A 27447-nucleotide genomic window follows, 5' to 3' on the forward strand; every position below is an offset into this window, starting at 1 on the left:
AGTCATATTAGTCATGGAACATTCCATTTCCTTAGCCGGGAGCCTTGCTCCTACCAGAGGATTTGGTCACTTCGTGGAAAGAAACCACTATTCCCTAGGAATGCCTGTTTGTTTCTGTTGCAGTTTTGCTCTTTTTTCCACATTCTGATTTACTCTTTCACTTCCACGTTCTTACCCCTTTCTGTAAACGTATTTGCACACTATCTGAACTCTTCCTGAGTTTTAAGATACTCGTTTTGTACAGTTTGCTTCCAGGTATTTCAATTCAGAGATTTGAGAAACATACCCAGACAAAATGGTTTTGATTTTGGAGACTTTCCCCAAGATAGTTGGTGCTCTGGTCTCTGTTGCTGCGTAACGAATTACCCCTCACTGCCTCACAACAGCCCTTCATTTTGTTTATAACTGTGTGAGTAGGACCTCGGACAGGGCTCAGCTGCCAGCTGGGGCTGCTGTCTTAGGAAGGTGGGATTCGGGTGGCCAGCAGCATGGTTCCCTGGTGGGGCTGGCGGTGGGGCTGGCGGTGGGGTGGGACCTCGGCGGGCTGATGGCTGAAGGAACTGGGTGTCGTCTCCAACGTGGTACCTTCATGTGGACTTCTTATGTGGCACGTGGCTTTCCCAGAGAATCAGACAGAGGCTGCATCGCCTTTCCTGACGTAAACTCAGGAGTCACGTGGTCTACTTCTGTGACGCTGTTCTGTCAGACCCCTCAGATTTAAGGGGTTGGAACGTCCCCGTCTGCCTTGATGGAAAGAGGCCTCAGGTCACTTTGTAGAAGAGCATGTGGGTTGGGTGACGCTGCTGTAGCCATTTGGGGGCAATAATTGCATAAAATGAGTTTATATGTATACATTAAGGACCTTTCACTTTTCATTGGCTCTAAGTTGAATTATTTTTTTTCTTTTTAATTTCAGGATAGGTAATGATACTTTTAAATAATCAGTTTCTTCTAGGGCAACTATTTTATATATATATATATATAGTACACATAATGTGTGTCATTTTAAATATCTTATTTTTAATCAGATGGAGAAATGAAAATTTATTTTATACAAAATGCCTCTTTCTACATTATTAGTAAAAATTGCAGGTCTGTGTATGACTGATGAAACAGAAGTGCTCCTGTGAGACGGACCTGGTTCTCTGGTGCCTCCATGGGGGGACGTGAACTTCATCAAAAGAGCAGCAGGCACGCATGTTCAAAACAGGCACCACCGGGAGCACACCCCAAATGGGAGTTGGCCTCCTAGCTGATGGGTGTCTGGGAACAAAAAGGAAAAAGCCCAGCTCTGCATAATGGCTTTGGCCCTGCTTGGGTGCAGGCAGTTCCTGAGGAGCACGCTGCAGTACCTGCCGGGACCGTGGGGAGCCTGGGACCTAAAAGCAGCCAGATGTGCCGTGTTCATTTTACCGATGTTGATGGATGCCCTGAGCACGATGGACCTAGTCAGCTTTCTGTAGTGCCAGTGCTGCACTGGGAACCTGGGGCGTTTCCCTCTGGGGATTAATCAGTGCGAACGTTTTGCAGCTAAAGAAGACCATAGGTATGGCTCGCCATCTGGGAGAACAGGCACGTAGATGCTGGGAAGCAAGAGAAGAGAGTGGCTCCGTCCTATGGCCTAAAAGCTGCCCTTGCCTCCTGCTTCATTGCTGGCAAAGTGCTGACATCTAGGACGGAACTCACGGTCACCTCAGCACTCCCGTCCATCGGCCTAAAGCAGAGACATCATTTCTTAAAGATCATTTACTTGTCCTCCCCCACGAAAGTGTGGTGGACGAGTTTTCCTTGACAGCAAATTGCTTTTTGCTTTGAATTCCTCCTGTAGCATGAGAAATGGTCCTGAAAAGGGTCAGAGGGTTGGGACTAGGTTTTGGCTGCCTCTACAGAAACCACAGTAACAGTGGCTTAGACCAGGATCACTCAAGGTCATCAGGCCAAGGCTGGTGTGGTGGCTCAGGGGCCTCAGTTCTTTCTGACTCACCCTCTTATCTGTGGCTTCCTTCCTCAAGGTCACGCTAGTGCAAGGTGACTGCCAGAGCACCAGTGATCATGCCCGCATTCTAGGCAAGAGGAGCACGCCTTCCTGCTCAGCCTTCTGTACGGAGCTTCTTGGGAAGCTCCACCCAACTCCTAAGTCTCCGGTCGGATGTAGGTCTATAACTCCCGCTGTAAGAAAGGCTGGAAGTGTGGGCGTTTAGCTGAGTGCTTTGCCACGCCCCAGGTACCTTTGGGCTTCTGTGTAGAGAAAACGGGAAGAATGGGTGTCACACTGGCACTTAGCAGTCTACTCAGTCATTTTCTTTGGTCTTCTGTTTTGAAAGGGGAAAAGTTGTGCACACTGACCGTGGGAAAGGAATCCTAGCAGCTACCCCAGTTTAGTCTGTAGGCTGAGGACCAGGCTTTTCCAGTGAGGGGCTCAGCAAGGCTCTGGTTTCCATTTATGTACAGAGCCGTGAACCCAGAGCTGTTTCCAAGGGCCCGCCCGGCCTTGCTGTATCTAGCACCTCCCAATTCTACACAGAACCTAGTTTTTTTGGTGTGTGATTTTTTTCTAAGGTACCCTGTGGAGTGAACCTCTGAGTGGTTTCATGAATGGAGGTCCTGGAGTCCGGCTGTCAGGTTTGAATGTTGATCTTACCACCTACTTTGGTCAAGTGTTTGTTGCCCCATCTGTGGAATGGGAACTGTTAGCGAGCTGTGATCAGTAACTTCAAATGGAAACGCATAGTACAGTGCCCAGCATGTAAATGCTTGATAAATTCTGTGCATAGGCTGTTCTGCGAGGGAGGAGGTGTTCATATGCAGGTGCAGTAGAGCCTATTAAATAGGGTCACATTCCTCTTAGACGTTCAGTGCACAGAGGTTCCCTCAGCTTGGCAGTGTGCAGGTGCCAGGAGACCGGCCAGTAGCTCCAGCCTCGTTATTAACCAGTCCTTCCTGTCCTGTCGCTGAGCCTCAGTTTCCTTGCCTATCAGATAAGGGGGTCGGCCCAGGTCATCTGAGGAGCTTGAAACAAAAATCCACACCTGAGCTCAGTGTCCTGGAGTCTGGAATGGGGTGGGTTCCATCACTCCAAAATGTCAAGTGCCCTAGGTGATTCTAAATGGCCAACCTGAGTGGGCACCCACCGGCCTAGCCAATGGTGTGAAGTTTCCTTCAGCTCTCACCTCCTGAGTGTGCTGGCGCGATCTGCGTGTGCCTCTGGCCATCCTTGCAGCCTACTGGTGATGCTTGGTGTTTGCAAATGTAGCCTTGCGTTTCAGTGTGGCTCCTTGACGATACCTGACAGGACCCTCTGCAGTTTTACTGAGGCAGACCGCTCGTGAGGGACAGACACACCTACCTGCATTTCTGACTGTCTTTGGTAATGCGAAATTACTCCATAAGCACGTCAGGATCCATTGTGAAACACACCGAGCAGGCAGCATCCGTATGGTGTCAGTGTGTTCGCTCCCAACGTGTTCTGTCGTTGGAGGTCCCATCTAGAATCGTGAGTAAATTCAGGTTCTCCAAGAATACCTAAGTGGTGGTGTAGTGTGCGTCAGTCACACTGGCTGGCAGTATTGTCTGCTTCTCACATCTTTACTTAGGTCAGAAGTCTTCAGTCAGTTCTGTTTCTGTGAGATAGACTCCCCTGTTAGAAAAGTTCTTTCACGTAGCATTTTTTGAAATTAAAATTAAAATTTTTAAAAAATTAGTTGATATTCAGTATTATTTTCAAATGTACAGCATAGTAGTTAGACATTCATGTAACTCACGAAGTGATTACCCTGATTAATCTAGTACTCACCTGGCAACACACATAGTTACTGCAATGTTATGGACTACTCGTGTATTTCCTACGCTGTACTTTATATATCCCATAACTATTTTGTAACTGCCAATTTGTACTTTTTAATCTCTTCACCTTTTTCACCCATTCTCCTAACTCCCATTCCATCTGGTAACCATCAGTTTGTTCTCTGTATCTGAGTCTGTTTCTGTTTTGTTTGTTTTGATTTTTAGATTCCACAAATAAGTGAAATCATATGGTATTTGTCTTTATCTGACTTACTTCACTTAGCATAATACCCTCTAGGTCCATCTATGTTGCAAATTGGTGCAGCCACTATGGAAAACAGTTTGAAGATTCCTCAAAAATTAAAAATAGAACGACCTCATGACCCAGCACTTCTACTTCTGGGTATTTATCTGAAGAAATCCAAAACACTAATTTGAAAAGATACGTTCATCCCTGTGTTCACTGCAGCGTTATTTACAATCGCTGAGGTGTGGAAGTAACCTATGTCCATGGCTAGACAACTGGATAAAGAAGTGGTACATTTATACAGTGGAGTTATTACTCGATCTCTTGTGGAGCATTTTTAACGTTCACTGGTGGTCACTACTTAGGTCTATTACTTAGTCATTGAAAAATGGTGATTTTTTTCATTGAGGATGGGGGAATTTGTATTTTGAATAATTTCAGACTTAAAGAAAACTTGCCAGAACAATAGCAAGAACTCCCAGATAACTTTCACCCAGATTCTCCAATTGCTAATGTTTCGCCATATCTTTTTTTTTCTTGGTGACTACACTCAGTAATGACTCTCAGTAACTTCTTTTTTAACCCCCTTCTTCCATCCCCACCCCCCACCAGTTCAAGCCATTGTTTCTCAGTCTAGTTGTGTAAGACGCAGCTCCCTGGCCCAGGCTGGTGTTATGAGCCTTGTGTCCCTCACCTCCCTGGCTGAGGCCGTCGGTCTCTGGTCGTTGGTCGGCCGCTCGCCGCAGAGTAACTTTTGTGACCCATTTGAGAGTAAGCTACAGACATCATATCCTTTAGCCCTAAGTATGTCAGGGTGTATTCTTTGAAACAAGGACATTTTACATAACCACAGAACAGTTATTAAAATTAGGAAATAAGTGGTACAATACTATTAGTTAATATTCAGGCTTCATTCATATCTCACCGGTTGTTCTGCTAATGGCTTTTATAAGGAAAGACAGTGTGGGGTGCCTTCTCTGATCACTTGTATTTAGTTGTCATGTTTCTTGAGTCTCCTCTAATCTGGAACACTTCTCTGTCTGTCTTTGTCTTTCATAGCTTGATGTTTTTTAAGGATGCCAGACAGTTATTTTGTAGGATGTCCATAGGTTGCCTGGTGTTTTCTTGTGGTTTGATTGAGATGATGTAATTGGGCAGGAATGCTACAGCAGTGATGTTATGTCCTCAGTGCGCCATCTCCAAGCACATGTCAGTTTGAACCATCACTGGCGACGCCAGCGCTAATCACTTGGTTACGGTGTTGTCTGCCAGCTGTCTGTCTGCCAGGTGGCTGCACTGGAATGATTTAAAAGGAGAAACATGGAGATCGTGTACACATCCAGTTCTGCATCAAACTTTCATCCACTGGTTTTAGCAGCCATTAGTGATTCTTGAACAATTACTAGGATGTTGGCCAAGCTTTCCTTTTCCATTTGTTGGTCAGGAAGAGCTTTCCATACATACATGCATGCACGCATGTGAACACACTGTATCGGTTATAATCCGACAATACTGTTTGTGCACGAATTGTCCATTTGGAGCCCCACCGAGTTGGCTTACGTGTCCTTCTGCATGCCCCCATTGTTCTTTGAGCACTTCCTTACTTTGGCATGAGGTAGCCGAGGCTCATCATCTACTTTTTTTCCCTACCCCAGATTTGGAATTCAGCATTTCTCCAAGGAGCTGTAGTTCCTTTTAGTAGGGAGTGGTATCCAGAAACCAGAGTCTGGTTCCTAGTCGTGCTTATTGCTACTGGGGTGTCTCGATAGATAGAGACAGGCCGTGTGTGTGTGTGTGTACAGATGCATGCACATATCTGTGTACCTCATCATAACTTATCTCTACATACCATGAGTAAGGACTGATGTCTTCAATTCTTACATGATCCCACAGGCTCCATTCTAATCTTACTGCTTTCCATGTTTGTGATTCCTCTCTCCAACAACAAGAAACTGGCTCCTATTATCCTCAATATTATTTCCTTATTTGCTCAATCCTAGGACACACCAGTGTAGTTTCATAATTGCAGACCCATACTGTGAAAAACAATCTTTTTCTAGCTAGAGTTCAAAATTTGTTTAAAGGTACACCTCCGACATTACAGAAATACCTATGTACAAGGTTAATCATGCAATAATCTTTGTAGTTTAGACTTTTTGTCTAGTATGAGAGTGCATTGCCATTTTTCTCATTTTATATAAATATAAAATTATAAATATAAGATTTCAAATATTAATAATTTGAAATACAATTCACTGTCTTAAAATTCTTAGTAATTTTATCTTGAGTTTGTCTGATGGAATGATGAAACACATTAAGGGCTTGGTGACCTGGCTTACACATGCCCCTACCCCTCGGCAGCCTCACCCTCCTTCCCTACTTCTCATCCACTGAGATGGATTCAGGCCAAAACCCCATCTGCCACTTGCCTTCCATAAGCTCTCACTTTGGTGAACACAGTGGCATTTTGGGTTTCCAGAGATTAGTGTCAGCACAGCACCAGTGTCTAGTGATCCCAGAAAATAGGCGTATCTGCCTTCCCCAGGCACAGCTACCCAGTCTATGGCTGCCGGGACCTTTGGGGGAGATTTACTGTTTATACCTGTGGCCATCTTGCAGAGTCCTTTCTCACCAGCACAGCGTTGCCTCCGTTTCTATCAAGAGTCTGGGTCTGGGAAGTAGGTGAGAGGTTTGATGCTCCATTGCAGGAAGTCAGATTTTTGCTCACCTGTCCATTTGTGTATATCAAGTAGCACATTAGTAAGCTGCCCACTGGCTTTATTCCTAGGGGTCGAAACATTCTTGTGGTCACTCTGTCTTTGCCATCCATTGCAGTGTTTGCATCCCCCTTATTCCCACTGAAATCAGGCATCCCATCATCAGTACAGGCCTGCAGACAACACACACCACATACTTTTTCAAAGATAGGAGTCTTACGAATGCATCTCAAGCCTCAGTGAAGGGAGTGTCCTTGGGAACTTCCTGAGGACACGGGAGGGGTGGCGAATGTGTGAGTCACCTACCCGTAAATCCACTCCAATATTCCTTCCTCAATCTGTGGCTTCCCTGCTCTTTATGACATTAGGCTTCTCAATCTCATTGAATCCAGGCTACTACTGAGTCTAGGTTTTATTCACCCAACCACGCTGTTAAACCTACTTCTAGATACTTGAACTAAACGCTGAGTTTAGAATCTCCACTAAACGTGCCCCGTCAGTAACGTTTGACCTGATCTAAGGTCACTCATATCCTGTCCATTTAGTCTAATACCTTAGAATTCATTCCCACATATATCCTCCAGATTTCTATTAGTATAAATTAGCAAAATCTTAGTATTTAGTTATCAATTTATTGCTAGCATAATTAGTGATTGTTTTAGTGTCTACCTTTCTCTTCCCGGGTCAGACTGATATGGAAGCAATGAAGGGTTGTCAAGGTAGGTCTTGAGAATAGGCATCTTGCAAGGGAAAAGACAGATGAGATTATTATTCAGACAAGAAAAGACTGTTGTCTTCAGACAGAAGAGCCTGCTGCTTCAGCAAGAGTGGCCTGGGAGTTTGTGGGTAAAAGTTTGTGCGATTTGCATCAACCCAAACATCCTCATTCCGGATCTCAGGTCCCACTCCTTCCCAATCAGTGCCATACATGCTGCTTAGGAGAACAGGCATGACTATGAATTCAATTTCAGATTGTAATTCTGTGACTCATGCAAATTTGGGGCTTGATTTTATGCCGTGTATCTATAAGAAATAAGAGATTTTTTTTTCAACAGCACAAGTGGACCTGGATGGTATTATGCTAAGTGAGATAAGTCAGAGAAAGACAAATACCACGTGACCTGACTTACATGTGGCATCTCAAGGATAAAATAACAACAAAAAAGGAATGAGATTTTTTGAAAAAGACTTCCAATGGAAATGCTCTGTTCCCTTATCAGACCCTGACCTTAGAATTTAAAGCCCTGAAATCGTCCTTTTCTGTGAACACCCAGTGCAGTAAAAAGTAGCCCGTTCACTCCACTATCCTTTGATCATCATCACTTTTATCAACGTCAAGTGCAGCATTGATGTGGCTCAGTAGGCCTTGTCTTCAGTAGGCACTTCTTGCTGAACAGCCACAAGCCGTAACAGCGTGCCATATGTGACCTGATCTCATTCTCCACTGGCAATGAGGTCTGCACTCAGCAGCAGGTGGGTGGCAAACCAAGCTCAGAAACAGCTTTGAGGGTCTGTTTCCCAGGACCGTTCCAGGCGCCAAGCATGGCATTGGTCAGGGTCTGACGAGGAAAGAGTCCATTCTAGGTATTTCAAGCAGAAGAGATTTAATACAGGACTTTGTTAAAAGAATGTGTAAAAGGGAAGGAGCAAAAGATGGAAGGCAAGGTTCCTCATACATTAGTAACTGACACCTGCCTGGGCTGGAAGGAGCAGAAAGGTTGCTCTGAGGCCACTGTGCTGCTCACGAAGGCTGCTGAAGTCAGAGTTCAGCTGCCTGCTGATGACCCAGGAGCCGGCACTTCCAGCCTTCTGTGCCTGTCCTTGCAGCACCGCCACCTGACCCTTTTGTCACTCATGTTACTGTAGCCAATGCTGCTGCCAGAGACACTGTCAGAAATTGGAAGCAGAAAGAAGTCGCTTCTCCCCTCGCCGTCTCCCACCAGTGCCTCCCATTGGCAGATGCTGACAGGAAGTCAGCTGGCAGGAAAGCTCAGGAGTGGCATTTGGGGATCTCACTACATTGTGTTTCTCTGTTACATTGTGGGGAGCAGAAAGATGGGGATGGGAGGCTGAGCAATCAAGCAGCACAAACGAATGAACAGTGAGAAGATGCTCATGGCTAAATCTGTCCCGGAAACCACAGCTGACTGAATCCAAATATTGAAGTCTCTGCTGTCCTGGCACTTAACCAGGTGGGGACAGACAGACACGCGATGAACACTTCATCTAAAGATACTGTTACACGTGTCTGACAAAGGATTTTCATGTGGGACACACCTTCCCAAAATAAAGACCACCCTAATAAATACGATATAGGCAACAATAATTGAGCAGACCCTTCACAAAAGAGGGTATTCCTGTGGTCAATAAGAAAAGGTGCCCAAGGGGCGGCCGGTTAGCTCAGTTGGTAGAGTGCGATGTTCTTAACAAGGTTGTCGGTTCCATCCGTACATGGGCCACTGTGAGCTGTGCCCTCCACAGCTAGATTGCAAACAACTACTTGGAGCTGATGGGTCCTGGAAAAACACTTAAAAAGTTAAAAAAAAATAAAAATTGGCTGCTTTATTTAAAAAAAAAAAAAGGTGCTCAACTTCATCAGTCATGGTAGCATGTCCACAGTGACCCCGCCACTTACCTATCAGTCAGCTGGAAACAGAAGGACAGGCACCACGGGGGGTGAGGATGCATCCGTCGGAACAAAGAAACACCTTGGAAAACTGCTGGGCAGCATCCAGAGAACCTGAACACCGGGTCTACCCTCTGCCCCAGTGATTCTGTCTGGAGGTGTAAACACAAGCATGGAAATCAGTGTACATGTCCAGCAAGGGACAGGTACAAGAATATTCGTAGGAGCTGGATTCATAAACGTTCACACCTGGAAATCACCCAAATGAACAATGACAAAGGAATGAATAAGTCATAGCATATTCAGATGGTTGGACACTGTTCAGCAATAAGAATGAGCTGCAACGTGCAACCGTGGATGCATGTCACAGAATGCTGAACAAAATACGCCAGACGCAAGAGTTCATGTCATCGGATTCCATCTATTTGATGAGCAAGTACAGACAAACTAATCTATGGTGACAGAAGATACAATCGGACTTTGAGGGTGCTGACTGGGAAGGGGCAGGAGACATCCTGCAGGTGTGTTGGAAATGTTTATTCATCTGGGTGGCATTTACACAGGTGTACACCTGTATAAAAGTTTATCAAGCTGTAAACGTAAGATCTGTGTACTTCACAGCATACGAGGTCTGACAATTAAGTTTGAGAACTTGTTGCAATGATGTCGCTAACCCTTTTTGGTTTCAGAGGGATTATTCATTGTGAACTTGTACCAACTGGACAAACAACCAAGTTTACTATTTAGAAGTGCTGAAAAGGCTGCATGAAAAAGTTAGACGACCTGAACTTTTCATCAACAATCCATGACTCTTGAATCACGACAATGCACCAGCTCAAATCACTGTATTGGAGCACTGGTCTGGCCTCCAATGACTTCTTTCTTTACCCAAAGATAAAGGAAATATTGAAAGGAAGACATTTTGATGACATTCAGGACATCAAGGGTAATATGATGACAGCTCTGATGGCCATTCCAAAAAAATAGTTCCAAAATGCTTTGAAGAGTGGACTAGGCACTGGCATCGGTGCATAGCTTCCCAAGGGGAGTACTTCGAAGGTGACCGTAGTGCTACTCAGCAGTGAGGTATGTAGCACTTTTTCTAGGATGAGTTCACAAACCTAATTGTCCAACCTTGTATGTTAGTCCTCAAAAAAATTTAAAACAACGCAGAAGAAAAACGAGTTTCATATAAATAGAAGTGCAAAGAAGAAATTGAAAGTGAGTGATATGATGGGTGGATAGGGGCTGACTCATCCGCTGAGACCTGAATGGTGATAAGGAGATAGCCACTTAATGAGCTGAGGGCCTGCTCTCTGGGAGAGGGGACAGCAAATGCAAAGGCCCTGAGGTAGGATCAAGTTGGAGCAAGGTGGGAGAGATGAGCAGGGCCAAGGCAAGCCCTTAGGTTGGCTTTTTTTAAGTCCAGTGGGAAATCACAAGGGTGTGAAGTAGGGGGGTGTTGGCAGTACTTTCTGAGCCACTAGATGTGGGGAGTAAGATAGAAAGAGAGGGAACTTTGATGACTTACTTGTGGGGCTGGGATGTCTGGAAAGTGAGGGCTGGGATTCCATTGACTGCGCAGCGCTGGGGAGGCAGTGGAGTCAGCTTTGTTTTGCACAATGTCAAGTAGGAGATGCTCATTAGACACCCATGAGCTGTTGGGGAGGCAGTGGGCGGTGGGGCTGAAGTTCTGGGCTAGACCCAGGCGGGAAGCGCATGTCATGAGCATACAGCTGGCATTTCAAGTCTCAGGCACCTGGGACAACAGAGAACGAAAAGAAGGGACACATGGCATTTAATGACATGGGCTTTTCTGGAAAGAGACTAGAGCTGTCAGAGTTTGGAGTGAAGTTGCTTTAAAATGCTTGTGCTTCTTTAACAAGCTCTGTGGAGAGTCTGCTCCCGGCCAGCCATCTAGAACCCAGACGTCGTGACAGACCCCGGCCACTTAGTGCTCACTGCATAGGGTCCAGTCTCTGAGCCTGGGCCCTGGGCCACATCCAGACCCACTAAACAGAGTGCTAGGAGCGCCTGCGTTTTTCAGGTTCCGGGGTGTTTGCACATGGAGGTTTGAGAATCTCTCACTTCCAATGGCCCAGGAGTGAGTGAGTGTGTGTGTGTGTGTGTGAGAGAGAGAGAGAGAGAGAGAGAAAGGGTGAGAAAGGGTGGGGCTGCTCCAGAATTTGGGAAGGCGGTCTGTTCTGTAAGCTCCGCTGTGTGTGTGTGTGTGTGTGTGTGTGTGTGTGTGTGTGTGTGTGTGTGTGTGTGTGTTGGCGTGTGTGGGGGGCGGGCACGGTGTCCCAGGAGGACAGAGTTTGCATTGATGAAAACCCTTCCCAGCCCTTTGATACCTCTTTCCCGCCGCCCTGAAGTTAACCAGCTCAGTCCTCAGTGCATCCTGCTCTCCGGCCGGCCGTGCTCACTCGGCCAGGATGGCATTCCGTCAGGCCCTGCGCGTGGTGCTGCTGCTCCTCTCCGGGGTCCTGGCTCCTGCGGTGCTCACAGGTAAGGGTGCTCCCTTGGCTCTGCTGCTACCAGCCTCCAGGTGGGAAGAAGCACTAAGACCTCCAGGGCCAAGAAGTACCTTGGACCAGATTCGCCAATGCCCACGGGGCAGAAGCCCTTCGCAGGAGATGGGCGGCCATTGGGGTGGTTCTGCGGAGGGCTCCCATGAGACAGATGGCAGCAGTCGGGGAATTCCAGCCCTGGGGACAGGGACAATGGCCTCTGAAGTAGGGGAGTGACTTGGGAAGCAGGGCCGGGGATGTTAGCTGCGTGGGGGACATGGGGATTACTCCAGTACCCTAAAATCTGCAGCCTCCCAGACCTGGGAGTCACAGGGGGCACAGGGCCAGGGTAAGCGGCTGGGGAGCCAGAGGCCTCAGGCCCCTGCACAGAAGACCACAGAGCCTTGCCGTTTACTTTTCAAACCCTGCAAGCCCTTCCCTGCTGGTTTTCTGAAAAGTCTTTCACGAGTGTAGACCCAGGTGCTATTCCCAATTTGGGAAAAATTCCAGAGGGAGCACCGGGCCTGAGCCTCAGCAAAACCATGAAGACACGGGACTGGGTTTTGCACTGAAGCCCAGTGACTGGGTCTGGGTCCCAGCAAGAAGGAGGGTCCCCAAAGGCTTGGGCCGCGTGCCCAGGACCTCAGCCCCAGTCCTGGCATGACTGGGGCTCTGCCCTGGGAGGAGTTGGCCCAGGCTGGCTTTGAAGCCTAAGAGAGCAAAGGCACAGATGGGCCGGGGGGTATTTTTCCAAGAAGAAAGTGATCTCTGTTGGCCCTGAGGTAGTCCGAGGAGTGTTTCAGGCCCCTGTGGGGAGTCGGGGGCTCTGGGGAAGTGTCTATGGATCGGTGGATGGCAGGCGTATGAGCACGGCCCAGGGAGAGCTGCTGGGGGATGGAGGCCTGGGGGATGGAGGCCTGGGGGACGGCCGCGCTCAGGCACACGCGGAAGCAGTGGGCAACGGTGAGGAGCCTGGGGGCCTCTCTGGAGATGCTCTAAGAAGGAGCCAGCAGCCTGGCTTTGCTTCTGGCTGAATCCCTCCTGGCTGTTTCTCAGCCTCTCTGTGCCTGTCCTCGTCTGTACGGTGGTGACAGTCTCCCTTCCAGGGGACTGTGGGCCTCCCAAGTTCAGGCACGTGAGCTTTCAGGACGGGCCAGGCATGTGGTAGCGCCCAACCTGTGTACACATGTCCCAGACCCTCTGTCGGAGGCAGGGAGGTCTCAGGGCAGAACACCACACAGGCTGGGGAAGGTGTCGGCTGGGCAAGTCGGGGGAAGTGGCCTAAAGCGTAGGGCGGCATCTTCCCTGGCCTACTTCTTGGGGCTGTGATCCTTGCAGCCCCTCACCCCACCCATCCCAATGAAACGTGCTCCTGCTTGGTGGTCAGTGGTGGAGGAGAAGGCTGGCGCCTGCCTGCCGGGGTCTGGGGCTGCCTGGGGAGCTCCTTCCAGTTTCCGGCTCCCCGAGCAGCCAGCTCTCCCAGCCAGGCTGCCAGCCAGAGGTGCTGGGTCAGGTTGTGTGTGCTCAGCCTGGGTGGGTGGGCTTCGTCCTCCACCGCAGGAATGCCTGGGGACAGCCTCGTGTTAGGTGTCACAGGCCCTCACCTGGCCTCACCTCCCTCCACGTGTCCTACCGAGGGCAGGCAGGCCAACTCCACTCTGGAGTCTTTGGGGTTCTGGCTGGCTGTCCTTCCTCCCACCATTCTGGGAGGTATATACGAGGGCCGCCAGCCCCCAGACCGCTGCCCGGTGGGTGGGGGTCCTGCAGCCGACAGGTCAGGAAGGAGTGGCCCTGTGGCTGAGGTCCAGGCCGGCCTGGGCCCTCCCCACCGGTCGCCTGTGGCCGCAGCTCCTGGCGAGGGGGAGCAGGCCAGGTTGAGCGGGCGGGAGGCCAGGGCAGGGATGAAAGGGGCCTTCATGGCCTGCACAAAGGCCGTCTGTGAGCAAGGGCGCCTGGCCTCGGGACTGTGTGGTCAGAGTGAGCGCTAAACAAACGTATTTACCGAAAGGCAGGGCAGCTGGGGGTGGTGGGGCTGCGGGACAGCCCACAGTGCCCAGGCCTGTGTCACGAGGCCCCCACTTCTCGTTTCCCTGGTTAGAGCACAGAGTTGCAGATCTTGTTTACTCTGGTCCTTGGAGTTTGGGTCTCATCACGGGTCCTCTTTGGCCCTGCCCCTTGTCTGTCCTCACTTAACTAACGTCACTGCGGCCGACCCATCACTCGCCTTACATGCCCATGGGTTCCGTCCTCGGCACCTTTGCTCAGGCTGCTCCCTCTGCCTGGCATTTCTTCCCCTGCCTCAGTTGGGGCCTGCTGCTGGCAGATTCCTGACAACTGCTGCTGGTCATGGCTTCCCAGAAGAGTAGATCTGGGGGGAGGGTAGGCTATTGCCTTTCCACGTTTTTTCCCCTCGTACCACAGCAAATTGTAGTAGAACCCACGAGAGTGGGTTCTCCCTTGGCAGTGGGCACCAGCAGACCACCACACGGAGTGACCTAGCCTGTCCGGCTGTGTGGCTCATGCCACAGGGACCCAAGGTGGAGGCAGCCCTGACGATGGTAGCATGGTTACCCACTTGTGTGGACTGGGAGAGGCACGGTCCAACCGACATTTCACAGGTCGGGAGAATGAAGAAGGAGGTGGTGAAGTCTTTCTGCCAAGATCCCAGGGTGAAAGTGACGAAGCCAGATCTGGACCCAGCCCACTGGGTTTGGAAGCCCATGGGCTCAGCTCGAGCTTCAGAGACGGGTTGGGTTTTGAAGGCAGGTTCACTCAGCAAGGAGGAGGCAGGCCTCTGTGGGGAGCAGCAGAGAGGCTGGTCACAGGGGAGAGGAGAGGAGAGGGCCTGGGTGCACGTCCCAGCTGCCCTGCTCAGAGGGCCCGTTCTCCCCAGAGATGGCTCCTGGGCTCCAGCAAGGGCAGAGGGTGGCTAGCTCCAGGAATAAGCCCCTGCCTTCCCAGGGACCATGGGGCCTGTCACTCCTTCTCATGAGCTTGGAGCTGATTCCCCAGATGCCACCCAGGTTGGCTAGGCCTGATCCCCAGGAGCCCCAGCCTCTCTGGCCAGGTGCCTGGCAGACAGAGGTGAGCTTTGGCCGGCAGTGGTGGGACAGGGAGGTGCCCGCCTGCTGTCCTGACGGGGGGGAGCATGGGGAACAAGCGGGGGCCAGTGGTTTCTCCATTTATCTGGGGAGACAGACAGTCTGCAAGCCCTAGACCTCAGGGCCTGCCAAGTAGTGGGTACACTCAGGCCTTTTTCTGCCCAGCCCCCCGGAGCCTGAGGTCAGCATGCCTGGGGCCTGGGGCCTGGAGCCTTCCGTGGCAGCTACAAGGCGGCAGAGCCACAGTGACAAGGCCTGCTAGGGTCACTCATCCATCCTCACAGGGACAACTTCACAGCTGGTGGAGCCACCATGGCCCCCAGACCCAGCACTGCAGTTGAGAGGAAAGCTCCCCCCACCTCTGCCCCACTGGGTGCTGGTGCTTTTTCCCCTGGGGCCTCCTTGCCAGCAGTGTTTTTTTCTGAAAAGGGTGCCAGCTTGGGCAAGTTTTGTGGTCCCTGCCTGCAGGAAAGCTTCTGAGCTGAGCCAGGCTGGGTGTGGGAGAGGCTGCAGGGGCAGGACCTAGGGGGCTTTGTACAATTGCATTGTGAAAAGATGTTAAGTTTATAGAAAAGTTGTAAGAATAACCCAACGAATTCCAGTAGATTCTGTATTTCCCCGAAAAGGAGACTTGGCCGGACAGTCAGCTCTAATGTGTCTTTTGGAGCAAAAATTAATACAAGACCGGGTCTTATAATAAAATAAGACCGTGAGTTATACTAATTTTTGCTCCAAAAGACGCATTAGAGCTGACTGTCTGGCCAGGTCTTATTTTCAGGGAAACACGGTAGATTCACCAGTTTTCACCATTTTGCCATATTTCTTATTTCTGTCTTCCTGTTTCTATGTACCCATCCGCCTGTCTGAACGCTGAACCATTTAAGAGTAAGTTGCAGGCGTGCCCCTTTGCCCCTAAAATGCTCAAGAACAAGCATATTCCCTCACATACGTGGTCGGTTGTCCACATGAGGCAAGGAACACGCATGCAGTATCTATACCACAGCCTTACTCGAATTTCGCGTGCACCCCAAACTGTCTTTTATAGCAGCCCTTCCAGCTCCACCCAGGGCCATATGCATTCGTGGTCACTCGCCTTCGTCTCCAAGCTGGAAAAATTCCTCAGCCTTCTTTTGTCTTTCATGGCCTTAACATTGTTGAAAGCCCAGTTATTGTAGGCCTGGCCCCGAATTCGGGTTTGGCTGATGTTTGCTCAGGCTTTCGGGGGGGGGGGGTGCTGCTGGCAGGGAAACCCTGGAGGACCTGTGTGTCTTCAGAGTATCCCCAGATCACACTCAGGGCCAGTCTGAGGGCCGCCCCTGCTACAGCCAATGGCCAGAGCTGCGCGAGGAGGCCGGAGCCCACCTGTCACCCTCATTTGGAACTTTGCTCAGTGGCTGTGGCCTCCTCTTTAAGGAGGATGGATGAGCCCAGGGTTGGGGTGGTGCTGCTGTGGGTAGGGGTGGGTAATAGGCGATGGTTATCACACAGTCTGTCACTTTAGGTCTCTGGGGCCCTTGGGGACCCCAAACCCTACTAAACCCCCACCCATGAGCAGAGAAAGGCTCCTGCAGAAAAGGCTGTCCAGGGACTGATGTGTTGATTGAGCCCCAGTTTGTATGGGGGGCAGGGGACACCCACCCTTTCCTTGGAGTTGCCTTACAGATCACAGGTACCCCTGCCCACCCCTCTGGTCCTGTTCTGTTTGGAGACAGAATGTGCTGGCATCGGTTCCTTAGGATGTACAGGCCCCTTGGGCTTTTAGCCTCAGACACATAGGGGCGTGAGCAGGTGCTAGACCCCATGTCCTGTGAGTCGCATGGCTTTACCCAGGTGAGGGCCACGTGGGAGAAGCAGGGCTGACTGGCCTGGGGTGTGGGTGGACCTCTCCTCTCCACCTCCTGCAGTGGTCCCCTCCAGTCTCACGGGCCAGGGGTGGGCAGGGACACTGATGCTTCACTGGCCTTCCTGGCCTCTTCTCCCTGGTGAAGGCTGACCTGTGTCTGCCCTGCAGGGGAAGGGGGTCCCTCAGAGGTGTCACCCCACCCAGGCCTATAGAGCCCGTTGGTTCAGATGGGGTATCCCAGGCTCTGCTGGGAGCGAGGAATTGCCCTGCCCCAGGTCCCCCTACGCTGCTGCCCACCCTGGGTTCTCACAGCTGTTTTCTAAGCCGGCCTGTCCTTTTTCCTCCCCTCCCCCCATCAATCTGTCTTCACTTCAGCGTGGAAGAAACCTGGCCCCAGTGGGGGCTCTGGGGCTACACGTGGTTTCTCCGCCTCGGGTGCCTCACCTGTGACACTGGAGGGCTAGAGTAGCGCTGACCACCAGGCGCCCCCCATCTCCGCACACAGCACCACCTCCCCAGGTGGTCACCCGCGGGGCGGGGCGACGGCCAAGTCGGCCCTCCTGCCTGTGCTCCAGCGCCTGTCCTTGGCCTTGCAGCCGAGGGCCCGCAGGACCCCGCACCCACCCTGTGGAACGAGCCCGCCGAGCTGCCGTCGGGAGAAGGCCCAGCGGAGACTACCAGCCCCGCCCGGGAGCCCGCGGCCACCGGTCCCCCGGCCCCCACCGCCGCGCCGAGTCCGGAGGACAGCACCGCGAGGGAGCATCTGGATCAGGGCGGCGGTACGCGGCCCGTGGGGAGGGCCGGGGCGGGAGGGAACGGGCAGGCGGAGGGGGGGAGGGGAAGAGGGAAACGAAGGGGGAGGGGCAGGGGGAGGGGCAGGGGGAGGGCGGGCTTGGGCCGGGGGCTGACGCGGCCCTCCGTCCTCCGCAGGCTCGCTGGGGCCCGGTGCCATCGCGGCCATCGTCATCGCCGCCCTGCTGGCCACCTGCGTGGTGCTGGCGCTCGTGGTCGTCGCGCTGAGAAAGTTTTCAGCCTCTTGAAGCGAATAAAGGGGCTGCGCCCCCGCCCGGCGCGACTCCGCTGCACCGCGGGGCGCGCCCGTTTCTCCAGTGTGTCCGTGCGTGAGTGTGTGGCGAGCGGGGGCAGGCGACAACTCGCGACACGTGAGCGTGTGTGCACATGCCCGCGCGCAGTACGCCCGCAGGCGCCGTGTGCGTGCGCGGGGCTGAGACCGCTGCGGGCGGCCAGCGCTGGGAGCCGGGCACCCGCACCCGCACCCGCACCCGCACGGCCCCGGCGGCCCCATCGCGCTGTGCCCTCGGCCCCGCCCTCCCCGAGGCATCGTGTGCGGCGACCTGCGACCTGCGGGCCGCCGCGGGGACGGGAGGGGCTGACTGAGCCTGCCCCGCACCTGCCACCCTGCTTTTGGCGTTTGTTCGGGCCTCGAGATGGCAGGGATTGGGCGGCCGTAGGGGCTCCCGGCCAAAGGCCGGGTTGTTTTGGGGGCGAGGAGGCTAGGGCCCCCGTCTGCGGGCTTGGAGCCCCGCACCCGTCCCCCAGGATTCCTGAGGACCCCTCTACCCTAGGGAGCCCCAGGAGCCGACGAGCTGAGCTGAGGGCCAGGTGCAGTCTGTTGGCCCCTTACCCCACCCACTGCCTTAGGTGAGGGGAGGGGTGCCTTGGCTGGGGTGGAGCTGCAAGTAACCAGCTGCAAGTAATGGGCATCCTGGGAGCGTTAGGCCTGGGGCAGCCCCACGAAGACAGCTCCTTTATTTAGAGAAAGAGAGAAAAGCCTTTTCAAGTTCAGCTCTCCTCACTTCAACTCTGGAAGCAGTGTGTGTGGGGCGGGGATGGGGGAGGTGTTTGGGGTGGTGGGTGGTACTGAGTGAGGGATGAGGACCCACCGCCAGCTTGGCCTTGACCCTCCGACCTTGGTCTTGCTGTCTTCCACACAGGAATCCTAGCCTTTAAAATTTAGAGCGAGATTTAAAATAGTGGATGACCCGCCCTGGGGCAGCAGGGAAGAAGGGCCTTTTGGAGCGAGGAGCAGAAGACCTGGAGGTGGGACTGTCTGCAAGCCCTGAAGTTAACACCACAGGCTCTGGGAGATCCCTGGAGTGGTGCTGGGGGCTGGTGGGGCTCGTCCTCCTCCTCCTCTTTTCCATCATTGTCTCAGCAACTATTTTGGCCTCTGGTTTCCTTGATCTCCTGGCCACACCTGTTCCTGTGAAGATTAGTTTTCTCCTGGAGACTCCAGATGAGCACGTGGTACCCACATACACTCTCCCCAAAACACATCATGGGTTACAAGTTTCTACTTATAAAGGACTGTTATGAAACTGACCAGCTTTCATGTAACTGTTTAAATGATTTCATTTCACATACCCTCCAGTGGTCAAAGCCCTCCTTAGAGCAGACGATCCAAGTCAGCAAGCTGTTTCCCAGCTTAAAGGAAAAAAGCTGGACAAGGGCCTGGACCAACGGACAACCCCTCCCCCCACTTTGTCCCAAGCCTCCTCCCCCAGCAGCATGGGGCTCAGAAACCTCCCCTTTGCCCCATCCCTCACTCCTGGGGAATTCAGGTACAGGTACTCCCCCCAGAGGGGTGGGGGTTATAGGCCCCAAGAGCGTGTCCCTCAATGGGACCAGGGGTTCCTCCCCAGTTAAACGAACATGTGGCACGTGTGTGCATCTTCCAGGATTCATGCAATTCTCAAAGGGGCTGTGGTCTCAAGAACACCAAGAGCCATGGTATGGCCTGTGAGAAGGAAGAAGCTACAAAGTCCCGCTGGATCGGAATCTCATGCTTCAAATCAAAAGCCTGTTCTGGCGCAGAGGAAAGTGTGTCCTGGCAGAAAGACCGGACAGGCAGACAGGCCCATCCACACTCCAGGACAGACAGGTGGTAAAGGTGGGGTGGCTGTGAGGGCCAGCTGGGCTGGGGGTGGGGGGGAGCTGTGCCTCTGGGTAAGTGGCTGCTGCCTCCAAAGGTGGGAAGGAGGCCCAAGGTCAGTGACTGGCCAGGTAGGGAGCCCCAGCCCGATGCCTGGTGGTCAGGTTCCCTGTGAGACCACTCATACCTGTCCCACTGTGGTCTTCCAAACCCGTGTTCTCACTTCCACTGTAGCAGAAGGGCGTCCCCAACTCCCTCAAACAGCCTTTTCTGTTTCTGGACTCCTTGAACAGGCAGAGGCCCAAATCTACTTCCATCCTGAGACCCCCGACTCTGGCTGTTCCCTCCTCCCCTAGAGGAGGGAACAGCCCTTCTTTCAGGATATACCTTCTCCACTGATCTTAAAGGGGGTTCCTCTCTGTCTGCCCAGAACCAAAACCTCAGTCCTGTGTGTAGCACGGCAATAAAGAGTAGAACTTCACCTCCTTTATTTTATACATGATGCTTCTTTTAATGCAGCCAAAAATGATACTTGCTTTTCTTGGAACCATAACCAATACAGGATGCAGTGACCGATTCATTCCTTACAACACCTGGGCTCCTTAAGGGACCAGAAGACACAAGTTACATCTAGCCCATCAGGGACCCAGAGGCAGCATGGGCCCTCAGCCAAGCTCTGGTAGGCCTGCCATGAGGCAGGGCCTGGCCGTGCAGCCAGAAGCTGGCGGAGGTGGACAGAGACAGTTGGCCTCTCAGTCTTGTGAATTAAGAGACCAAGGGCTGCTCATCAAGCTCATGGGGCAAAGGCAGTCCATCTGCACACCTGGCGGATTCTAATGGCTTCCAGGGTAGAGAAGGACACGTGCAGGGGGTCATGACAATCATCACCTTTGCACCTGCCCTCGGCCAGGGACACCCTGGGTCTGGGGCCTCCAGTGCCTGGCAAGGCCCCTGGAGCATGCCAATCCCCTTCCACCCCCTCTAAGAGATAAGAGGGAGAGGTGGTATAATACTGTTTAAAATACACTTTCCCATTTACAAATGTATCAGAAGAAAGACGTGGGCACCCTTTTTCCAGTTTGTGAGCAAGGGGCTAAGACACATGAGCACTCACCACGTGAAAGGCATGAGGGGTGGGGATGACTCCTGCACATGGTCACCTTCCCCCCGTGGCCCTCCACCATCTGTGGGTTTGCCTGCCAGGCCCTGCTCCCACCTGCCCACATCCCTCCACCAGGCTGGGAGCTGGGGGTCATTGCCGATTTCGGCTGCCCAACTTCCTGCGGTCCTTATTCTGGCTGCGCTGAGGGTCATCCATTTTGTGGACACGGAAACATTCCTTGAGGTTCTGGGACCGGATCTTGGGATTCAAGATTTCCTCGGTCATGTTGCTGGGGAACCAGCCTCTCTCCTGGTCGTGCAGACGCTCACCAAAGATCCACCCTGCACAGGGAGAGGATGGGGGTGGTGGTTAGGCGATCCCACAGGAACTCCAGTGAGCTTTCCTGGTCAGGCTCCCATCTGTGCAGGGAGCATGGGAGGAGATGCAGGAGTCCAGTGGGCCTTTCCAGAGCCACCTGCAACCCCCTGCTGGAGACCCTCCGACTGGGTCTGCCCTCCATACGCTGGGGAGGTGCCACCCTGAAACCACCCTAGGGAGCAGTGTGTGTGCACATGGCCATAATAGAACCAGTCACGTTCTGTGCCACGGTGTGTCCCACATGGATTGACTTTGGAAACTACACCTGAGCCTTCAGCAATCCTAGAAGACTAGGAGACCCCAAGGGCCGCCCCCCAAAGCAAGAGGTATCCAAGGGGCCAGTGGGGGTGGTGGCTGACTGGTGGTTACCCCGACTAGAATGCCACTGTCTCCCTCTTGTTGAGCACCCCTGTCTGAGCCTCAGCCTCTGGAGGATAAGGTGGTCAGCTGAGGGCAGCCGCCATGAACTGGCTGACACGAGCAGACGCCTCGGCACTCCTTCCCTCCCCCCGAGATCACGGGCAGGTCCCAGCACAGGGCAAGGACCTGGGGTGCGAAGGGCTGGGGCAGGCCCTCTGCCGGCCACATGGGGGGTGTGCGGGGGTTGGGTGGCATGACAGGTCGTTTGTATTCTGTGGGTGGGAGGGGCGGCTGGTGGCCGGAGACACGGTTCTTCCAATGCTGGGTGAGCCCCTGGGATTTGGGACCAGCAGAAATGGCCTTCCCTGGAGGTCACCAGCCTGAGACCTTCCAGCCAGGACCTCAAAGGGGAGGAAGGACTGGGGGATGGGGAGACCGCTGTGCAGTTTGGGGGATTCTGAGGAGGAGCAACTGATGTAGAAATAAGGGATCAATGTTTCAAAGGAGGGGCGTGAACCTGCTTGTTTGGCACTGATGTCATGGGCATGGGTGGGTGGGAGCTGGGGGTGTGGGTGGCTTCTTGGACCAAACGGGGCTCCGACTGGAAGCCTGTTGCAAATGCAGGGTCTAGGATCGAGGTGAAGGTGTTCCTGGCTCCTCCTACCTCTGTGATGGGTGGGTCAAGGCCAGGGCTGTCAGGGGAAGGCATGGAACCAGCCAGCCGGCTCTTGGGCTGGGCCTGGTGCTAAGCGGGAGGCGGGACTCAGGCTCGGGGAGGAGAGCAGAGGTGCTGGGAGAAGGGCCCTCTGCTCTGAGGGAAAGCCAGGGAGGCCAGGATAGGCAGAACGGCATAGGGGAGCAGAGACGTGCCAGGGCCTGGGCTCCCTGGCCCATCAGCTAGCTCTGCCAGGGGGGCTGAGACTCCCCACCTCATCCCCAGGCAGGTGTGGGGCCGGGTGCAGAGTCCCAGGGAGTCCCGGGGGGCATGAGGGGTAGACACTCCCAGCTCCCGCCTCACCATCTTCTGTCTTTTCCAGGATGTTCAGAATGTCTGCCAGCTCCAGCGTCAGCTCATCGGGCTGCTGGGCCACGTACGGATGCACGCACTGGACCTGGGGGCAGTCTGAAGAGAGGGGAGGGAGGTGGCACGTCCTCATCACCGTGTCACCGCCTGCCCCCACCCAGCAAACCCTGGACACCTCCTGGCAGTTAGCAGGGTTGGTGCTGCCTGTCCCAGAGCAACTGAAAAGGGGGCATTTGACAGGGGGAGGGGCCTGGCTCCAAGAAAATGAGATTCAAATAGCTGGTGCTTGGAGGAAACAATACGTGGATAAAGGAGTGAACAGGCCGTGTGTGGGGCTTCAGAAGGAACTTCTCGGCCCCGGGACGAGGCCCTGGGAGCAAATGTGGGGTTCTCGGGACTTGTACTGTCACGATGGAAGCTTCCCTCAGGCAGCCAATGTGCACCCTTTTATATTTTGTAAGGTTTTCATACAACTGGCAACCCCAAAGAACACTGGCATTCGCCTTCTGGCCCCGGATCCCTCGTGGTTTCATTGCAGCACCTGTCACTTAAGACACAGGGACTTGTTCCTTCAGTAACCATTCAAATGTTTGTAGAACTCAGCACACTGACGTCCTCCATTGGGCACTAAGCTTGCAGCCGAAGCGGGCATCCCCAAGGCCACCTGGGCCTCTGGAATGATGGGCTCGGGAAGCATGGCCCTTTTGGGAGGAGTGCGGAGGGCACTTGCGGCTGATGCCAGAGACCTGCCCTGCCCAGAGATGGCGTTGTCCCAGAGGAACACTTACCCAGCAGCCGGGACGTGAAGGAAACAAACTTAGTTCTCCGGTTGGGGGCCAGCGACGTCATCCAGCGCTTCATCTCACTCCTGGGACAGAGGAGGGGACAAAAGCCCCAACCACAGAGCACATGAAGCATGGTGCCCAGTGTCCAGCAAGCTGGGCAGCTCAGAGGGTGCCCAGCAGCCAGCAGAGAGGCTTGGGAACCCTACAGAATCTCCCCTGTGCCCTTTAGAAACCCAGGTGGTGAAGGTGAGTGCTCCACAACACCTCAAAGTTAACCCACAGAGCAGCGCTAAGCAGCCAGCTGCCCTGAAGCCAGTCTGTGGGAAGTGTCAGCTGGGGCAGGCCGACTTCATTCCTGCCCCAGGAGGTGGGAACTGGCCCCAGATGGGATGTCTGGGGGACGGAGGGGGGCTGGGCACCTCCACAGGGCGTCTCCCCACACTGATCTTGGCTGTCCCTCTCAGAGCCCTGGGGCTGTAGGGCAGGTGGCCTGGCTGCTCAGAGAGGTGACCAGATAGACGATGGTGGTTCACTGGTCAAGGGTTCTACAACATCTCATCAAAACAGAGGGCCCACCCAGAGTCTGAGGCCCGAAGGACACACACATTCACCCACACACCGGGCAACGTGCAACCTCCCCCCCCACACACAATGGTCCCACAAGCTGACACTAACCCCAGACGGAAGCCCTGTGGGGAAGCACAGGAACCAGGCGGCCTGTGCACTGAGCCTGGAGCCTTGTTCCACCTGGGAAGGTGACACGGAGGGGTGGGTGGGATGGCACTGGGCACTCACTGAGAGGACGCCTTCAGCATATAGGTGGCCTCCCGGTCGTCAGAGTTCTCCAGCAGCCTCAGGATGAACACATTGGCCAGCGTCTGACCCTGGTCCTCCAGTTCCTCCACGCGGAGCAGGCCCCGTGGGGCCGAGTCAAACACCTGGTACTTGTCTCTGGGGACCCAGGGTGGCAGGGTGAGCATGTCGGTCTTGAGGAGGCCTGGGGGTCCCAGCAAAGCCCTCACCCTGGCCAGCCAGCAGGGCCAGCCCCACCACTGCCACTCCTCACCCCCTTCCAGAAGGCCCGCCACGAATGCCTGTCCCCCTCACCCCAAGCTGCCCCTTCCCATGTTGTGGATGGTGGACCAGGGGTCAGCACGACCATAGCAGCCGCCCTGCTGAGCTCTCACTGCATGTCAGATACTGAGCTGGCCTCTCCATATCCCTAGGAGTAAAACCCCACTTGACAGGAGGGGAAACTGAGGCCAGGGGGTTTAAATAAACTTGCCCAAAGGCCCAAGGCTGGATAAGAGAGGAGCTGAACTTAAACCTGAGCCCAAGCCTGGGCTCCATCCGGCCATGTGGCTGGCCTCCCCAGGCCACAGCGAACCCCACCCTGCCCACACTGTGCCCCCTGCAGCATGGTCACCCCCAGAGCACCAGGCAGTGCCCGGCCAGCTCACCCAGGGACCTGCCGGCAGATCACCAGCAGGTCATTGAAGAGGAAGAGGTAAATTTCCTGGAAGAGCTTCTTGGTCCGCAGGGTTCGGGACGTCTTGGGGCCTGACATCTGCTGCAGCCCGCCCTGCTTCAGCAGCCAGCGCGAGTGCGAGATGATGGGCACCGACTGCAAGGGGGCAGTGTCAGGACAGCGGTGCCCCTGCGCCTCCCCGAGGCTCCCCGGTGCCCTCACCGGAGCAATAACCCTGAGTGACAGCAGGCGGGGGCTATTCTGGGAGGAACGGGGGGCCCAGGCCAACGTGGGAGGGCAGCGCGTGTGTTTGTGGTTCTGTACGTGTTTGAGCCTGTGTGCAGTCATGCATACATTGCATATGTATCCGCGTGTGCTTCTGTGTATGTGCGTGTGCTGGTCTACATGTACAGCCGCTGTACACGTGTGAGGCCATGTACGTGTGGGCACCTGAGTGTGTCATCGCCCCTGCACCAGGCTCAGCCTGTGCGATGCAGAATCAGAGGAGAGGCCAAGTTCACGGGGGAGAGGTGGGGTCCCGCTGTGTGAGGTCCCGCTGTGTGGCTCAGGGTAGGCTCCTGGCCCCTGGCAGGCCACTGGCAAGGGGAGCTCTGTGGGGAGCTCAGAAGCCCACATCTGCATGCTCGTCTGGGACTCAGCTCCCACACCCAGCAAGACCTCAGAGACCCTCGGTGGGCACTGTGGGCTCGTGTGCCTGTCACCAGAAACCCAGGTCCTCCGGCCCTCGGCTCACTAATGCCTGAAGCTCTGCACAAAGTTGGGGGAGAAGGTTGGTAACTTCAAACCTCCCAGCTTTAAGAATCCTGGGCTGGTCCCTGTCACGTACTTCACTGTAAATACACAGCCGGTAAATGAGCCGATGGCTGTGAGGTCCCTGTCCACCTTCTCTCAGAAGACAGTCTAGGACAGTGTGATGGCCTGGTGACTGGGGGACACACGGGGGCTCTCCAGCCAGGGGTCAAGGAAGGCCTCGGGGAGGTGACCCTGCTCTGAGACCCCAGGGTGGCCACTCAGGGAGCCTGGCCAGTGACCAACGCTCCAGGAAACTGGGCTGGGTCGGACACACGCAGATGGGTGCACGCTTACCTTGATCTTAAACTCCATCTTCTTCTGAATGCTGATCATTTGCTCCGTGCGGCTCATTTTCCTGACGCCCTCGTTGCATGCTTTTACCACCTGGGACAAGAATGAGGACACATCAGGCCACCTGTAGCCAGCTGTCCCCAGTCACTTCCTTCTGCCCACGCAGGTCCCAGAGAGCTGAACAACCACCGTGATCAGACATTGTGCCCACAGCTGAGACTGACCATCCAGTCTCCATCGGGCTGGCACTCCTTGCTCTAGCACCTTCTGGAACAAAGGCATAGTGGGAAAACCTGTCAGGCTGTTAGCTATGGCTCTCGGTTCTGGTGGAGAAGGTAGTGCCTTGTCCTTGGTAGGAAGTAAACCCCAGACCACGTGTAAACTGAGGCCCGACCCCTCACATCACACAGAAAGCAAACTTCAACAATGAGATGTCCTTTCTCATCTGTCAGACTGGAAAAGACAGGCTGACAAGGCGCCAGGTGGGCGAGGTGTGGGGACACCCCTGTCACACACTGCAGGAGAGTACAGGTCGCTCACCTTCCTAGGACGCAACCCAAGTACCAAGACGCCTAATAAAACCTCATTTCCCGGGACTTCTGAGGACGGTATTCCACCCTGGATCATGGGTGTCTGGAACAGAGCCTAGCACCTAGCAGGCACTCGGTATTTGTGAACGAGGACGGTGCCCAAAGACGTGTGGCCTAGGGTGTTCCCCGCAGTGTTGTTCAGCATGAGAAAAACTGGCATCGACCTACATGTCCATCAACTGGGATTCACTGGCGCTAACCTATCCATATAATCGAGCACTCTGAAATCATTAAAAATTGCAATAACTTTACATGCCCTAAAATGGAGAGTAAAGCCGTTTTTGCAGAGAAGACAACTGTGTGTGCGGGGGACTGGAAAGAGGTCTGCGGGGCATGCACCAGCATGTCTGCAGGGAGGTGTAGGATAACCTGTGGGATTGCTACCATCTTCTCTTTACTTATGAGCACGTGCTGATTTTGTTGTATTGAGCATCAATTTCTTAATAAATTAGAAAAAAAACTTTTATAAAAAAAGGAGTCTGTGAGAAATAGGAGTATACCTTTCATCACAAGGAAAAGAAGAGAGATGACAGCAGAAAATAAGAAATAGAAAATGCTTGTTCACTGCAGGGAGACCCCTTGGGGCACGTAGGCCTTTCACAGGCGTTGGTGGTCACAAGACTCACCTTCTGTGACCCAGTGTGGCCAGCTGCCCGGTGGGGGCCAGAATGAACTCCCATCCATGGAACTCTCATCCCATGTGAGTTCTAGGGCTGAGCAGAGGGCCCCAAAAGAGGCTGCCTGACTCACAGGTCGCGGACCCTCCCTGACCAGCCTGCTCGAGGCTCCACCCTTTCCCCCCTAGGCTGGGAGGAGTCCGTTGTTTTCCCCAATATTCAAAGGGTGCAAATGCCAGAGGATTTTGGTGGCCAACCGGTGTGAGTAAGGGACACGAGGAGAAGACCAGGGGTGCAAT

General features: G+C 53.7%; 2 protein-coding genes and 1 long non-coding RNA gene across 6 annotated transcripts in view; 1 reads left to right on the plus strand and 2 right to left on the minus strand.

The window, feature by feature from the left end:
- Window positions 1-6740: 6740 nt before the first annotated feature.
- On the minus strand, window positions 6741-11854 carry LOC308499182. The gene is made up of 3 exons (XR_013993557.1): window positions 11728-11854; window positions 10905-11132; window positions 6741-9525 (listed from the first exon to the last, which is right to left on the minus strand). It is a non-coding gene; the product is annotated as an uncharacterized lncRNA (long non-coding RNA).
- On the plus strand, window positions 11794-17939 carry SNORC (secondary ossification center associated regulator of chondrocyte maturation). The gene is made up of 3 exons (XM_081052148.1): window positions 11794-11881; window positions 17424-17606; window positions 17758-17939. Exons 1-3 carry the CDS (start codon window positions 11809-11811, stop codon window positions 17865-17867), a joined length of 366 nt encoding a protein of 121 aa, XP_080908274.1. The 5' UTR covers window positions 11794-11808; the 3' UTR covers window positions 17868-17939.
- Window positions 17940-20185: 2246 nt separating this feature from the next.
- The window catches only part of NGEF (neuronal guanine nucleotide exchange factor), a 95830-nt gene continuing 88568 nt past the window's right edge, over window positions 20186-27447 (minus strand). For all 4 annotated transcript variants that reach the window (XM_081051778.1, XM_081051780.1, XM_081051779.1 and 1 more), the window contains 6 exons: window positions 25945-26034; window positions 24830-24993; window positions 24165-24320; window positions 23373-23452; window positions 22579-22683; window positions 20186-21163 (listed from right to left, as the gene is read on the minus strand). In XM_081051778.1, the coding sequence (XP_080907904.1) occupies window positions 20973-21163; window positions 22579-22683; window positions 23373-23452; window positions 24165-24320; window positions 24830-24993; window positions 25945-26034 (786 nt within the window). In that variant the 3' untranslated portion in view covers window positions 20186-20972. The remainder of the gene's footprint in view (window positions 21164-22578; window positions 22684-23372; window positions 23453-24164; window positions 24321-24829; window positions 24994-25944; window positions 26035-27447) is intronic.

Source organism: Rhinolophus hipposideros, assembly GCF_964194185.1.
Source record: "Rhinolophus hipposideros genome assembly, chromosome: 6".
Lineage (NCBI taxonomy): Eukaryota > Metazoa > Chordata > Mammalia > Chiroptera > Rhinolophidae > Rhinolophus > Rhinolophus hipposideros.

Coding starts and splice junctions, on each gene's coding strand:
- SNORC (XM_081052148.1), top strand. CDS start 11,809: ATGGCATTCCGTCAGGCCCTGCGCGTGGTGCTGCTGCTCCTCTCCGGG. Junction 11,882..17,423: donor GGCTCCTGCGGTGCTCACAG/GTAAGGGTGCTC, acceptor TTGGCCTTGCAG/CCGAGGGCCCGCAGGACCCC. Junction 17,607..17,757: donor GCATCTGGATCAGGGCGGCG/GTACGCGGCCCG, acceptor CGTCCTCCGCAG/GCTCGCTGGGGCCCGGTGCC.